Here is a 14853-nt window from a genome sequence, read left to right as displayed (position 1 = left end):
TTTCAACAAGGACATAGTTGAAAACATTACCTTAGATGACTAAGTACCAACTGTAATATGTTAATTTTATTGAGGGATTTCTTGGATGTATTTAACACTCCTTGCCCTTTAGGTGCTCAATAAGTAATTTTTGGTTGACCGACTATCAATTATTCAGTTAATTGTTTAGATACATCCTATTAGAAAAATCATTAACAAAGGAAATAATAAATTAAACAAACCACATAATTTTTCAATGGCCTCCTATTTCTCTCTTTAAATGTTCCAAATATCCAGACCAATGTGCTTTCCTCATCAGTAAATTAGGAAGCAGAACTAAAGAAGGACTTTAATTAGCATATATAGTATCCATGCCAGAGAGTGGATGATGTCTACAATTATAGTAATTAATACTAGTTATTAGAACATAGGAGAAGACCAGTGTGCATGCACCTTAGAACTTTTAAAGCAGGGGCGGGGGCTGGTGGTCTCATACTTGAGTACGCATCAGAGCCCTCTCCAGGGAGGGCTGGTTAAACCAGAGCAGTGGGCCCCGCATCCAGAGCTGATGATTCCGTTGGTCTGGGATGGGGCTAAAGAATCTGAATTTCTAACAAGTTCCTTGGGTGACACTGACGCCACTGCTCTGTGGACCGTACTTGGAGAACTTTGCTATACAGAGGAAGGACACTTTAACCAGAACAGCAAGTTACTCAGAAGCTATGTTGGGGAGCATTAACGCTAGTGCTTTTCAAAGTTTGTTTGTTTTAGTTGTGGGATTCTACTTGTTCCCCAATGAGTTCCCCAAAACTTTGATTTAAAAAGTAAGTTTAGTAATAGCTATCTTAAGTGGATTAAATCTTCTTTGTTTATGGTATATACTTTTTTTCCATTCAGACCCCCAACACACCCCCCTGACCAACCCCCTCACACACACTCAGAGCAGTGCTCTTAGTACATGGGGGCCTGGTGTACTGTCTGGAAACTGTAGATAAGAAAACTGAGGCCCAGAGAGGGAGCAGTGTGCCCAAGTCACATAGTCAGAAATTGCTAGAAAGATGCAAGGAGACATTTATGCTAAGCCCTTGTCTTTTCTCCTGTTGGTAGCCTAAGTTTTATATCTTCCCCCTTTACCTTATAATTTTATTTCAAGTTCCTATTCTTCACACTCAGACTAAATATTTTTCTGTTTCGTGACTATGTAGCTGGTCAAATCACAGCTGAATTATGAAGTCTCTTTTTAGAAGAGTACCATTTTAACAAAAATAGATTGAAAAAACATCACTTTAAAAAATGATATTTGGTTGGTACATTTTTAGAACCCAACCTTTGTTTTCCTTTTAGCCTTTTATACAGGTCACCTTAATTTCCACAATCACTAGCCCTGTTTTTGTTAAGAAATATTCTCCCCTCCTCCACCCCCCACCTCTTAGCTTCCCAAGTTGCTTTGGGAATGTTCCTCCAGGTTATAGAAAAGCATTTGGTAACAACTAGTGGCACTAGGTAAAGCCTCCATTAAGTTCATTCTGTTTCTGTGAAAGCACGAAGGATCCCATGGAAAGCATTCCTTCTCATCTTAAAAGTAAAATTCTTGTTCTCATGTGAAAAATGGGAGGAGGAGTGAACAAGTAAGGGTTTCAGACATGGGACCATTCAAGAACCTAACTCGGCATTGCTAACCGAAGTTGCTGTGTAACCTAGATTGTACCCAACTGTTATTTGATGAGTGCAGTGTATGACTGGTGCTGCTAGAGTGTGTAGGAAATGTCATTAAGTATATCCATCTGCAAGCTGGAATGTTGTAAGTATGAATATATGTGCTCATATGACAGAGAAGTAGAAGGTGATGTCATGTATTAGCTATGTAGGAAAATGTAGACCAGAATGTCATTTCAAATATAAGCAACTCACCTAACTGAAGAGTACCCTTTAGCAACATTATACTTAAATCATGACTACTTTGAAACCTCGGGGAGAGTCTCTGCCCTAAAGACCAATATTGGAAGAAGCTCAGGAATAAAGGTCAGAAATACTGGGTTCTGGTCCCATATCCATCATCTATTAGCCCAGCCACTTGGAGCCTCAAATTCCTCATCAGTAAAATGGAAATAGCAGGACTTGCCTTCCTACTTCATAGGGTTTTAGTGGAAACCAAATTCTGTAATGTATATATAGGCACTTTCAAAGTCTAAAGCTCTATATAAATGGGTAGTTTTTAACTCCTTAGTCTTCCCTAAGATAATTATTTCTTCTTACTTGCCAAAAATTTGTTTTCCTTCTTTGCCACTCATACCCCTTAACAAAAGTTTCAGACGCATAGTTGAGAACCTGATTCTCTAGAGTCTGCTGTTGTAGTCTCAAGAGCAGCAGTTGTCAGATAGATAGATAGGCACTGAAATTGATTGCTGCATTATATAAAGTAAGTAGCATGAAATCTTAGAACCAAAAAAAAAAACTTGAAAATTATTTGATGCAATGAATTCTAAACAATTATTTTAATCTGAGAAATCCTTGGCTCAAACAAAATCAATGTGGAAACCCAAAGTATTGATATAAAACAGATGGGAGCAGAGGGGCTTCACTGAAGTGGGGTATGGAGTCCTGTGGAAGTTACAGGTGTTCCCTGTAACCTTGGCTTCTCTTCAGAACACAGGTGACACTGCTCTTGGGCTCACAGAGGTGAGGGATGTGTAGGCATGTGTAGGCAAAGTCCTGCATTGATATTAATAAGGCAGAGCCACCAAGAAGTTGTGTTTAAAATTTACTGATCACCAAGGCAGGGAAATGCAATGTGATTTAGAAGGATTTCCATGGACATGTTCAAATATTAAAAGTATTATCTTTTGAAGAATATAGTTTTCATTTTCCTGAGAAGCATCCTGAAATGCATGACTTTTGATGATAGGTAAAAAAATGGCTATGCCATTATTATGGTATGGGGAAAAAGTAAGAATTCAAAGTGGGAGGGGGAGTTATACAAAATAGACTATCACTTTAGTGTGGAAAGAATTAGGCCAAAAGTAGAGCTAATCCATAATTTAGAAGTGGAGTACTCTGAGGTTGAGAGAAACATTGAATTTCTTCATGAAATCACTATAAGTGAAGAAAACGTGCTTGACAACATAAAAAAAAACAAACAGCAATTTTTATAATACACCTTGGTTCAGAATCCAGATTGAAAAGATCTTTAACATTTTAGCTACTTTCTCTGGCTTTTTTTATATGCTATTTAGTTCAAGAGATTATATGGCATTTTTAGACTTGCTGATTTTTAAAAATTCTGAGTTTGTTCACTGGCTTGAGTACTGTGGCTTAGAATTGAGCAATTAAAAGTTCTAAAAGAAAATGTTCAAATACTAGAGAACTAAATCCAGAAACATACCTGCTAATATAAATCACATATGTAATTTTTAAAATTTGTGATGCAAGTTTCAGGCATAAGCAAGCTATCTTGGGAGGGCATATTGACTTTTCTCTGTTCTGTGGTACCTTAAGTAGTTTTTTAGAGAGCTGAAACTCAGTTATCTCTTATTGTGGCAATAAAGAAGTTTTTTAATTGTCTGAATAGAACTTAAAACTAATCTTAGAACTAAAAACCGCCTGTAAAATCCACTTGTAACACGAAAAAAGATTTTCAAAAACTGTTACTGACAAATGCTAGATGTGTTTATTATGATTTTTCATAATAAAAACTTTGAAGCAGCAGAAAAACTGTTACTAATTAAAAATTACATATCACAGTGTGGATGAGGCGTTTTACATTTATATTTATTTATACATATTTAGACAGGCATATTTGACACATATGCAAATATTCTGTAATCTTAAAATATCTACATGTAATTTTAAGAGTTGAAAAAGTAGACTTTATTTTGAGCACACACCTCTTTTACACAACAACCTTAAATTTATGAGATAATTTCATATTTATCAATAATTGTATAATAACTAATAATCTATTAATTGTTTTTATTTTTTTAAATTGTAACTACCTATTTTTTATTTTTGAAAAACTATAACAACAGAGGAAAGGGTAATGCCAAATGTGGTATTTTGGTTTAAAACACAGTAAGCTAATTCTGTTTTCCTTTGCCACAAGTTTCAGACCCAAAGTTTACGTCTGTCAGACGTACACAGAAAACCACATCTTTGGAGAGGAATAGTCAGCATCACATTGATTGAGGGGCGAGACCTCAAGGCGATGGATTCAAATGGGTTGAGTGACCCCTATGTGAAGTTCCGGCTTGGGCATCAGAAGTACAAGAGCAAGGTGACCTATCTCTTTTGTGTTCCCATCAGTGCTTGGAAGGCAGTGGTTGGTTAATAGCCGTGCTCTGAGATGTGAAAACACTAGACACTTTTTTAATGCTTTACAGAACTACTTTTCAACATCATGTCAGGCAACAGTACTAACAATTGTATTGCATTTCTTACTTTATGTACTGTGTGACCTTTGGTAAACTATTTCTCTATGTCTCAGTTTCTTCACCTATCACACGGAATAATACTAGGAACTATCTCTTTAAAAAAAAAAAAAAGCCGTAGCAAACCTAAGTCAATGCCGGGCACATAACGTGCTCAGAGAATGTTGGCTACTATTATTACTGCATCTAGTACTAGTACAAGTACTACAAATAGCACTATTTGACATGTATGAAAAATATTTGTGCATTACTCTGAACCCTTTTTTCAAACTGACTTGCACCAGTGCAGATTGCAAGGTTTTAAAAATTTATTTAGAAAACAGAGGGCCAAGGTCCTGCTGCCACTACAGCAGTGTGCCATGGCACAAGTTACTTTGCCTCTCCATACCCCCATTTCCCCGTCTGTGAGAATGAGAATTAAAATAATGCCTACCTAATAAAGTTACTGAGAAGATTGAATACTATATGTCATGCATGTAAAGGGCTTAGAATATTGCTTTGCCCATAATAAATACTCAATAAACGGTAGTAGCGGAAGGAAGAGGAAGAGTAGCAGCAGTAGTAAGTATATTATGTAATAACACTTGTATTATTAGTAATAACATATTATATTAAATATTCATATCACTATCATATTATTAACAAAAATAATAATAATTAGTAAAGGTCATAGTAGTCATGGTTATATAGTGATAGTTACATTTATCTGTGTTGTATCCAAATACAGCCTCTTTCATGGTCAGCTTCTATAGCTGGTATCCATTGACAGCTTGGGACAACTGATTACACCCATCTTGTATTAGAAATATCACAGAGGTGATTTCTTAGCAGGCTGATTGGTTACCTTCTTAAGTGCCCACATCAAAGGGGAAGGCATCACTTCTGACCTATAGGAAATCATATAGGGAAGACAATCCTAAAAAAGAAAACTGAAAGCTTAAGTTCTTTTTTGGCCAAATAAGTAAGACAGACCACTCCCCAAAATACTGAAGGAGTTCATCTGAACCCAATTATGAGACATTTGAATTGTCATACCATCCATCCAGTGTTGTCTTTTTTTTCTGCCATGGGCTTAATAATAACATTTTAAAGAAACTACTGATTCCAAAAATAGGTACCTGTGACCACTTCTATCTTGTCTTTTATCAATTAACATTATTTCCATGTTCTGGTAGGCTTAAAACATTACTTATTTTTATAGTTCTGCTCTTTAGGTATGAAATATGAAACCCAGCTATGGACATGTGTCTCTCTTTGCTCTTTCTTTCCATGATCTATTGCTGATTAATTTCAGATTATGAACTTTAAAAATTGTGATTCATTTGCATTACCTTTGCACATAACATACTTCATTGCTTTCAAAGTCTTTACATCTGAAGATCTGTCTCTCATACATTAAAAAGAGAAAAGGCCGCTACATGCCCTCCTGCTAAAAAGAAAGAGTAGGGAAACAAATATGAATGTGGTCTAACTCAATGGTGAATGAAATTTTAAAACACATCAGTATGAGTCACTTGATTCATTGATTCCACCAGGTGTCTTATCTGAATACTTGAAGTTACAAAATTGCACGTCAGATATCTTTCTTATATATGCGACGTGGAGATTATACACACACATATTCATATTAATTCACAAACATTTTTGGCATAGTGCTTTGGGGAAAGAGATCTGAAGTTCTAATAAAAGACTTGAGTTAGAGTCTAGCTACTAAATCCTAATGACTGTAGGTGGGTCACTTAAACCTCAGGTCTCAGTTTCTCCATGTATAAAATTGGGATGATACATCAGTGCTATAATTTTAAGGTAAAAGTTTGCCTGACCACCCCAAAATTACTTTTTTTTCTTCTTGCTCCCACAGAACTTCATTGTCTGTTTTCTTCATTATTCAGCTCGCAGTTCTTATGTGTGTGGGAAGTGAGGGAAAAAAACTCTGGGAATCCTCATCTTTCTTTATTATAAGATGACAGACTACGAGTTATATCTTTGTGTATTAACTGGTTATGTAAAATAAATGCTAGTATCTGAGTGAGCTATTTCACTTACAGACTCTTTGCCTTTTCTATGTAATTCATATCTGTTATCTGTTACTCAAAATAATGCGAGGGTGCCTGTTGGTTTTCAGGACACATTCTTTTGGGTTCTCTCATACAATATGTAGTAAAGATGCTGAGACCTAATGACTTATTTCCGTCATTTCTAGAAGCTCACATGCTTTTCTAGATAGTACATAAAGTTTGATTTATGTCTCAAGTTAAATTTTTTAAGGCTGATATTGAGGAGACAGTAATGACTTTTTGGTTTTCCAGATTATGCCAAAAACTTTGAATCCTCAGTGGAGGGAACAATTTGATTTTCATCTCTATGAAGAAAGAGGCGGAATCATTGATATCACTGCATGGGACAAAGACGCTGGGAAAAGGGATGACTTTATTGGCAGGTTTGTGCAATTTGGTATTTTTGGATCACCCTAGGCAGGATGAGCTTTGTTGTAAGTCTGGTATTCTAATTGATCTTTACTGTTTTGAAGCAAGGGATCTTATCATGGTAAGGCAATGCTTGGGTGAACTGAAAAATAGATTTGAAGACTGACCAGTAGGTGGCAGTTTTGACCAGTTGATGGTCAGGCTATCTGAATTTGATATCCAGAAATTTTCTCCAGATGTCAGGAACATTGTGCATAAAAGTTACGGGAGTTGAGAAAGAGGAATCTCATTTGATATAAGATACTTAAAAGGAACAAAGAACATATTCATAGTCTGCAAAGTGATCTGAGATAATATTACTTTTCATAAAGCATATTGTGACCGCAAAATGCATTGTTTCATACAACTACCTGCAAGGTAGAGAATCTTGATAATCTCCTAGGAGTTCATAAATCTCCCAGGAGTTCAAGTTTCAGTGAAGGAAGTGTGTAAGTGAGGCAGATGCAGGTTAATCTGATAATGTGGTGAAGAAAAGAGTATTCTGAAGCTTACATGACATCTCTGCACAAAGACAAGGTAATTTTGAATGATTGCTTGAATTATATGAATTTTTTTCTTACTTTAAAGCCTATTTTTATATTTTCAATAGTTACATATGTGTCTTTATAGCAAAACACATTGAAACCTGCCAATACTGAAATAAAACACGGTGTACAGAAGAATTTGTTAGTTTAGAAAATTCTTTCTTCATCATAGTTGACATGATTTCCAAGTCTCTAAACATACAGCCTGAAGAAATGCATACATACTAATAATAATAAAGGGAATTTTACACTAAAAAAGCAAAAATAGGAATCCAACCCAACATATTTGTCTCTTTGGCTTTTGTTATTCTAAGAAATATGTTTTAAACAATGGTTTTCTTCATAGTATTATAAAGTGAGAGGTCAAAGATCAGCTTCAGTTAACCTTTAATATTTTACTTATAAAATGAAATGAGAAAAACACCACTGCAGGCTAATGCTGTATTACATTTCAATCCTTTTTAGAGGAAAAGCTTTCACTGCATATTTTTTCCCTCTAGTAAAATACTATTTTCAGTGTTTTCTTAAAGTTCTACCTTGCTCTCTTTGGGATATACCACCGGTTTAAGTATCAGTATAGATCTGTTAATACACTGAATACATTTTATTATATATATATGTCTGTTTCCGTCTTCCTCAATAAGCTATGAGCTCTTTCAAGTAGATGCTTTCTAGCTATTCCTTGAATAATTAATTCATTTTCATAATTTATAGCAACATTAGCTCTATTTGGTGACCACAAGGAAATCAGAATGGCTGTCATATGTAACTTGCTACCTCAATCTCATTACTTTGTATGCAAACTTGCTTATCATAGTATAATAACAAAGTAATTGATGAAATGTACTAGCTTCTTGTACTTCTGGGTCCACATTACATGAAGTCCTTCTTATCCTTTTTTCCGTTTTTTTCCATAATGACAGATACCCTTTTACGTATTTTTCTTTCTTTGAAAAGCATCTCCAAATTTGGAAATTATGAAAATTTCTCAGCCCATTTTGTACTGACCTTTCCCTTTTCCTCACTTGATAATATTACAAATTCTTCAAGGGCATGCCTAATTATTTTAAGAAATGTTTGGCAGAGAGGTGGACCTGTTTATCTTACTCCATCTCGTTTCTATGGGTTTTCCCGTATTTGGCAAATTTTGAGAGAACAGTGATAAATGGCTGGTGTGAAGATCATAGTGATTGCTCTAGACAGCTGGGGGAGCTGAGAAGGTCTTATGAAGTTTGGAAAAAGAGAAGAAATCCATTTTTGGAGCTTCTGCATTGGTGAACACGTGCAGGTGCTGGGGGAGTGCTGTGCCCTGAGAGCGCATGGAAGCTCCACACCCCTTACACATGCCTTACCCTGTGCATTTCTTCCATCCAGCCATTCCTGGGTTATATCCCTTCATAATAAACTAGTCATCTAGTTGGAAGTGTATCCTCCCTTCTTACTTTTTTAGCTGTTGGAGGTGTTTACCACCTGCATGTAGTTTCTGGCTTGGGCTTTGCCTGTGTTTTTGGATGAGTTCTTTATGCCCGCGGCTATTACACAGGACAATCTTGCAAGCAGGATCAAGAAGCCCTGGGCTCCAGCACCCTCAGTGCTTTGATGGGCAAATCTGTGTGCTCTGCTTCCCAGTATCTTGGTTGGATTAAAACTGGCTTGGATGGTGAGTCCAAATACTACCATTAAAGAATTATAGGGATTTCTAAACCTCTCATTTATTTTGAATGACTTACTTTTATTTCCAGTTACTTTTTTTCTAAATATAATAAAAAACTTATCTGGGGGCTTCCCTGGTGGCACAGTGGTTGAGAATCTGCCTGCCAATGCAGGGGACACGGGTTCGAGCCCTGGTCTGGGAAGATCCCACATGCCACGGAGCAACTAGGCCCGTGAGCCACAACTACTGAGCCTGCGCGTCTGGAGCCTGTGCCCCGCAACAAGAGAGGCCGCAATAGTGACAGGCCCGCGCACCGCGATGAAGAGTGGCCCCCGCTTGCTGCAACTAGAGAAAGCCCTCACACGAAACGAAGACCCAACGCAGCCAAAAATAAATAAATAAATAAATAAATAAATAAATAAATAAATAAATAAATAAATAATCCTTCCCTCTACTTTAAAACAAAACAAAAAAAACTTATCTGGCATCAGCCTCACTAAAAAACATTTGCATTTGGTCATATGCCAAATATAATTGCCTACGAAAGCAATTTGAGCCAAAAAGTTTTAGAGTAAACAAGAGCACAGGTAGACAAGAAGACTCCTAGGACAGCTTTTGAGTATAAGTTTAAACCATTTTACACAGTAAAGGGATTTATTGTTGAATTTTGAGATAAGCAAAGTGGACAATACAAAATTGTTGTACACTCTGCTAATTTAACAAAGATGCCTGTTGCAGAAAAAGGAAATGACCCTGGCAAATATCATCATTTCCAATCTACTTGATGGCCAGATAGCAGCAGAAACTCTTGGTATCTGACTTTATACTTACTAAATTGTACTTTACACACATCCTGCCACTAAAAAACAATATATTATTAGATCTAAGTGGTGGGCAAGAGAGCTGTATGTGTTTATGTCAAGGTTGTGTGGTAACAGTAGAAATAATGCAGATTATAATAGAATCCCTTGGTCCTAGAACAGTTTAGAAGAGAATAGTTACCTTCTAATTAAATTTGAGTTCTAAGATTAAAGTAACAGGAGTAAAACTGTCATCAGGGTCTTCTGTATTCTCTTTTTTTTTTTTTTCAATTTTTGACTTTTATTTATTTTTTTATACAGCAGGTTCTTATTAGTCATCAATTTTATACACATCAGTGTATACATGTCAATCCCAATCGCCCAATTCATCACACCATCATCCCCACGCCCCCACCGCTTTACCCCCTTGGTGTCCATACGTTTGTTCTCTACATCTGTGTCTCTATTTCTGCCCTGCAAACTGGTTCATCTGTACCATTTTTCTAGGTTCCACGTATATGTGTTAATATGCGATATTTGTTTTTCTCTTTCTGACTTACTTCACTCTGTATGACAGCCTGCAGATCCATCCACGTCTCTACAAATGACCCAATTTTGTTCCTTTTTATGGCTGAGTAATATTCCATTGTATATATGTACCACAACTTCTTTATCCATTCATCTGTCGATGGACATTTAGGTTGCTTCCATGTCCTGGCTATTGTAAATAGTGCTGCAATGAACGTTGTGGTACATGATTCTTTGAATTATGGTTTTCTCAGGGTATGTGCCCAGTAGTGGGATTGCTCGGTTGTATGGTAGTTCTATTTTTAGTTTTTTAAGGAACCTCCATACTGTTCTCCATAGTGGCCGTATCAATTTACATTCCCACCAACAGTGCAAGAGGGTTGTCTTTTCTCCACACCCTCTCCAGCATTTATTGTTTGTAGATTTTTTGATGATGACCATTCTGACTGGTGTGAGGTGATACTTCATTGTAGTTTTGATTTGCATTTCTCTAATGATTAGTGATGTTGAGCACTCTTTCATGTGTTTGTTGGCAATCTGTATATCTTCTTTGGAGAAATGTCTATTTAGGTGTTCTGCCCATTTTTGGATTGGGTTGTTTGTTTTTTTGCTATTGAGCTGCATGAGCTGCTTGTAAATTTTGGAGATTAATCCTTTGTCAGTTGCTTCATTTGAAAATATTTTCTCCCATTCTGAGGGTTGTTTTTTCATCTTGTTTATGGTTTCCTTTGCTGTGCAAAAGCCTTTAAGTTTCATTAGGTCCCATTTGTTTATTTTTGTTTTTATTTCCATTTCTCTAGGAGGTGGGTCAGAAAGGATCTTGCTGTGATTTATGTCAAAGAGTGTTCTGCTTATGTTTTCCTCTAAGGGTTTTATAGTGTCTGTCCTTACATTTAGGTCTTTAATCCATTTTATTTTTGTGTATTGTGTTAAAAAGTGTTCCAATTTCATTCTTTTACATGTAGCTGTCCTGTTTTCCCAGCACTACTTATTGAAGAGACTGTCTTTTCTCCATTGTATATTCTTGCCTCCTTTATCAAAGATAAGGTGACCATATGTGTGTGGGTTTATCTCTGGGCTTTCTATCCTGTTCCATTGATCTATATTTCTGTTTTTGTGCCAGAACCATACTGTCTTGATTACTGTAGCTTTGTAGTAGAGTCTGAAGTCAGGGAACCTGATTCCTCCAGCTCCGTTTTTCTTTCTCAAGATTGCTTTGGCTATTCGGGGTCTTTCGTGTTTCCATACAAATTGTGAAATTTTTTTGTTCTCATTCTGTGAAAAATGCAATTGGTAGTTTCATAAGGATTGCATTGAATCTGTAGATTGCTTTGGGTGGTATAGTCATTTTCACAATGTTGATCCTTCCAATCCAAGAACATGGTATATCTCTCCATCTGTTTGTATCATCTTTAATTTCTTTCATCAGTGTCTTATAGTTTTCTGCCTACAGGTCTTTTGTCTCCTTAGGTAGGTTTATTCCTAGGTATTTTATTCTTTTTGTTGCAGTGGTAAATGGGAGTGTTTCCTTAATTTCTCTTTCAGATTTTTCATCATTAGTGTATAGGAATGAAAGAGATTTCTGGGCATTAATTTTGTATCCTGCTACTCTACCAAATTCATTGATTAGCTCTAGTAGTTTTCTGGTAGAGTCTTTAAGGATTCACTATGTATAGTATCATGTCATCTGCAAACAGTGACAGCTTTACTTCTTCTTTTCTGATTTGGATTCCTTTTATTTCTTTTTCTTCTCTGATTGCTGTGGCTAAAACTTCCAAAACTATGTTGAATAATGGTGGTGAGAGTGGACAACCTTGTCTTATTCCTGATCTTAGAGGAAATGGTTTCAGTTTTTTACCATTGAGAATGATGTTGGCTGTGGGTTTGTCATATATGGCCTTTATTATGTTGAGGTAAGTTACCTCTGTGCCTACTTTCTGGAGGGTTTTTAATCATAAATGGGTGTTGAATTTTGTCGAAAGCTTTTTCTGCATCTATTGAGATGATCATATAGTTTTTCTCCTTCAATTTGTTAATATGGTTTATCACATTAATTGATTTGTGTATACTGAAGAATCCTTGCATTCCTGGGATAAACCCCCCTTGATCATGCTGTATGATCCTTTTAACGTGCTGTTGGATTCTGTTTGCTAGTATTTTGTTGAGGATTTTTGCATTTATGTTCATCAGTGATATTGGCCTGTAGTTTTCTTTCTTTGTGACATCTTTGTCTGGTTTTGGTATCAGGGTGATGGTGGCCTCGTAGAATGAGTTTGGGAGTGTTCCTCCCTCTGCTATATTTTGGAAGAGTTTGAGAAGGATAGGTGTTAGCTCTTCGCTAAAGGTGTTTGATAGATTTCACCTGTGAAGCCATCTGGTGCTGGGTTTTTGCTTGTTGGAAGATTTTTAATCACAGTCTCAATTTCAGTGCTTGTGATTGGTGTGTTTATATTTTCTATTTCTTCCTGGTTCAGTCTCGAAGGTTGTGCTTTTCTAAGAAGTTGTCCATTTCTTCCAGGTTGTCCATTTTATTGGCATAGAGTTGCTTGTAGTAATCTCTCATGATCCTTTGTATTTCTGCAGTGTCAGTTGTTACTTCTCCTTTATCATTTCTAATTCTATTGATTTGAGTCTTCTCCCTTTTTTTCTTGATGAGTCTGGCTAATGGTTTATCTATTTTGTTTATCTGCTCAAAGAACTAGCTTTTAGTTTTAATGATCTTTGCTATCGTTTCCTTCATTTCTTTTTCATTTATTTCTGATCTGATCTTAATGATTTCTTTTCTTCTGCTAACTTTGGGGTTTTTGTGTTCTTCTTTCTCTAATTGCTTTAGGTGTAAGGTTAGGTTGTTTATTTGAGATGTTTCTTGTTTCTTGAGGTAGGATTGTATTGCTATAAACTTCCCTCTTAGAACTGCTTTTGCTGCATCCCATAGGTTTGGGGTGGTCGTGTTTTCATTGTCATTTGTTACTAGGAATTTTTAAATTTCCTCTTTGATTTCTTCAGTGACCTCTTGGTTATTTAATAGTGTATTGTTCAGCCTCCATTTTAAAAATTTTTTACAGATTTTTTTCCTGTAATTGATATCTAGTCTCATAGCGTTGTGGTCGGAAAAGATACTTGATATGATTTCAATTTTCTTAAATTTACCAAGGCTTGATTTGTGACTTAAGATCTGATCTATCCTGAAGAATGTTCCATGAGCACTTGAGAGGAAAGTGTATTCTGTTGTTTTTGGATGGAATGTCCTAAAAATATCAATGAAATCCATCTTGTTTAATGTATCATTTAAAGCTTGTGTTTCCTTATTTATTTTCATTTTGGATGATCTGTCCATTGGTGAAAGTGGGGTGTTAAACTCCCCTACTATGATTGTGTTGCTGTTGATTTCCCCTTTTATGGCTGTTAGCATTTGCCTTATGTATCGCGGTGCTCCTATGTTGGGTGCATAAATATTTATAATTGTTATATCTTCTTCTTGGATTGATCCCTTGATCATTATATAGTGTCCTTCTTTGTCTCTTGTAATATTCTTTATTTTAAAGTCTATTTTGTCTGACATGAGAATTGCTACTCCAGCTTTCTTTTGATTTCCATTTGCCTGGAATATCTTTTTCCATCCCCTCACTTTCAATCTGTACGTGTCCCTACATCTGAAGTGGGTCTCTTGTAGACAGCATATGTACAGGTCTTATTTTTGTATCCATTCAGCCTGTCTGTGTCTTTTCGTTGGAGCATTTAATCCATTTACATTTACGGTAGTTATCGATATGTATGCTCCTATGACCATTTTCTTAATTGTTTTGGGTTTGTTATTGTAGGTCTTTTCCTTCTCTGTGTTTCCTGCCTAGGGAATTTCCTTTAGCATTTGTTGTAAAGCTGGTTTGGTGGTGCTGAATTCTCTTAGCTTTTCCTTGTCTGTGAAGGTTTTTATTTCTCCGTTGAATCTGAATGAGATCCTTGCTGGGTAGAGTATTCTTGGTCGTAGGTTTTTCCCTTTCATCACTTTAAATATGTCCTGCGACTCCCTTCTGGCTTGCAGAGTTTCTGCTGAAAGATCAGCTGTTAACCTTATCGGAGTTCCCTTGTATGTTATTTGTTGTTTTTCCCTTGCTGCTTTTAATATTTTTTCTTTGTATTTAATTTTTGTTATTTTGATTAATGTGTGTTTTGGCATGTTTCTCCTTGGATTTATCCTGTATGGGACTCTCTGTGCTTCCTGGACTTGAATAACTATTTCCTTTCCCATATTAGGGAAGTTTTCAACTATAATCTCTTCAAAGATATTCTCAGTCCCTTTGTTTTTTTCTTCTTCTTCTGGGACCCCTATAATTCAAATGTTGGTGCGTTTAGTGTCCCAGAGGTCTCTGAGACTGTCCTCAATTCTTTTCATCCTTTTTTCTTTATTCTGCTCTGTGGTAGTTATTTCCACTATTTTATCTTCCAGCTCACTTATCC

At 36.1% G+C, this 14853-nt stretch overlaps 1 protein-coding gene across 9 annotated transcripts in view; it reads left to right on the top strand.

Moving 5' to 3' along the window:
- Positions 1 to 14853, top strand: part of MCTP1 (multiple C2 and transmembrane domain containing 1) — a 558214-nt gene that overhangs the window by 336454 nt on the left and 206907 nt on the right. For all 9 annotated transcript variants that reach the window (XR_005019457.1, XM_036848826.1, XM_036848822.1 and 6 more), the window contains 2 exons: positions 4079 to 4249; positions 6713 to 6843. Coding sequence is in view for 8 of the 9 variants with exons in the window: in XM_036848826.1 (XP_036704721.1) it covers positions 4079 to 4249; positions 6713 to 6843 (302 nt within the window). In the remaining variant the exon portion in view is untranslated. The remainder of the gene's footprint in view (positions 1 to 4078; positions 4250 to 6712; positions 6844 to 14853) is intronic.

The sequence above is a fragment of the Balaenoptera musculus genome, chromosome 3 (assembly GCF_009873245.2).
Source record: "Balaenoptera musculus isolate JJ_BM4_2016_0621 chromosome 3, mBalMus1.pri.v3, whole genome shotgun sequence".
NCBI lineage: Eukaryota > Metazoa > Chordata > Mammalia > Artiodactyla > Balaenopteridae > Balaenoptera > Balaenoptera musculus.
Note: the sequence above shows the minus strand (reverse complement) of the source record. Positions and strands in the feature narration are given on the sequence as shown.